Source organism: Trichechus manatus, unplaced genomic scaffold (assembly GCF_000243295.1).
Source record: "Trichechus manatus latirostris isolate Lorelei unplaced genomic scaffold, TriManLat1.0 scaffold00058, whole genome shotgun sequence".
Classification (NCBI taxonomy): Eukaryota; Metazoa; Chordata; class Mammalia; order Sirenia; family Trichechidae; genus Trichechus; species Trichechus manatus.
This window is the reverse complement of record NW_004443994.1, coordinates 9,107,800-9,109,314: the sequence shown is the minus strand read 5'-3', so window position 1 is coordinate 9,109,314 and position 1,515 is coordinate 9,107,800. Positions and strand designations below refer to the sequence as shown.

The 1,515-nt window shown below is 45.5% G+C and overlaps 1 protein-coding gene across 1 annotated transcript in view; it reads left to right on the top strand.

Moving 5' to 3' along the window:
- ABCA4 (ATP binding cassette subfamily A member 4) overlaps positions 1 to 1,515 on the top strand; it is a 174,073-nt gene that overhangs the window by 157,838 nt on the left and 14,720 nt on the right. The window contains exon 40 of the mRNA XM_023733347.1: positions 429 to 535. Coding sequence (XP_023589115.1) covers positions 429 to 535 — 107 coding nt within the window. The remainder of the gene's footprint in view (positions 1 to 428; positions 536 to 1,515) is intronic.

Sequence of the window (1,515 nt, the reverse complement as noted above, 5' to 3'; positions counted from 1 at the left end):
GTGGACTATCTTCATAACCATAGATCCTTCAGTGTATTATGTGCTCACTTGCTACACATCTTTCTCTCCCTACTAGACTCTAAGTTCCCTGAGGGCAGGGCTATAGCTTATTGCCTTTGTCCAGTACCATGCCTGGTAAGGAGCCTTGGTGGCTCAGTGGTTAAAATCTAGGCTGTTAACCAAAAGGTTGGGAGTTCGAATCCACCAGCCATTCCTTGGAAATTCTGTGGGGCAGTTCTACTCTGTCCTACGGGGTTACTGTGAGTCAGAATCGACTTGACAGCAACAGGTGTGTGTGTTATGCCCGGTAAACTGCAGGGCTTTATAAATGAACGCATGAGTGAAATGGAGGGAGGGAGGGAGAGAGGGAAGGAGGGAGGAAACTCCACACCACTAGGGCAAGACCAATTCTGCATTTTCTCCCTTAGTGCTTTGGCCTTCTGGGCGTGAATGGTGCGGGCAAAACAACCACATTCAAGATGCTCACTGGGGACACCTCAGTGACCTCAGGTGATGCCACTGTAGCAGGCAAGAGGTGAGTGTCTTGCTCCTGCCATCTCGGGGTGTCTCTCACAGGTCCTGGACCATGCCCCTGTCCCAGCACAGGGAGGGTGATCATCAGACCCTATATCTGAGATGCTGAAAGATCTGTGCAGAGGACTGTACATCCTGGGGAGCCTGGTCCAAAAAATCCAAAACATGGACCCTCTAGAGAAACTGAGTTGAACTGAGATTTTTAAGAGGTTCCTCTGTTATCATGGGTTCTCAGAAAGTTCTGGAAAGCACTAAATCGGTTCTTCATCTTTGGAGGTCATGGACTCCTTTGAGTATCTGATGAATCCTTGCAGTCTCTTCCCAGAAAAATACACTGTCCCCCCAGTACCTCCCTCCACACTTTTTGCAAACAGTTTCTGGGAACTTACTAAGTCCTAAGGCACATTTATGATCCTACAGGAACCCTTGGATCACACGTTAAGAATCTCAGGTTAGGAACTGCCCTAGAGATCAAAGTGGATTAGATAGGAAATTTTGGGGGACAATGAGTTTATGTTAATGGGAAAGAATGGTTGCACAACTCGAAGAATGTGATCAGTGTCACCGAATTGTACACATAAAAAATGGTTGAATTGGTGTACGTTTTGCTGCATATATTCTCAACAACAAAATAAAATTAAAATATATATGTATATATGCTTATATATACAAACTATCCTAGATGAAGCATCCTCTGGGTTGAGCTTGTAGATGGGTGCTGGTTCAAGGATCCTCTGGGGAATTAATCAGTATCAGCTTTTCTGTGCTGATGCATGGGTTTGTCAGGCCAAGGAGCATAAAGGGAAAACAGGCATGTACTTGTTCTGAAGGGTGACTGCTACTGTTTGTAATAAGGTGCGTTTAGACAGACTGATTCTCTAAGGGACAGGACAGGAAGCATGAGCTCTTGTTTGTTTGTGTCTATCCTGACTGCTCCTTACACACACTAAATGTGTCCAGAGAAACTCCACGCTCTGGTTT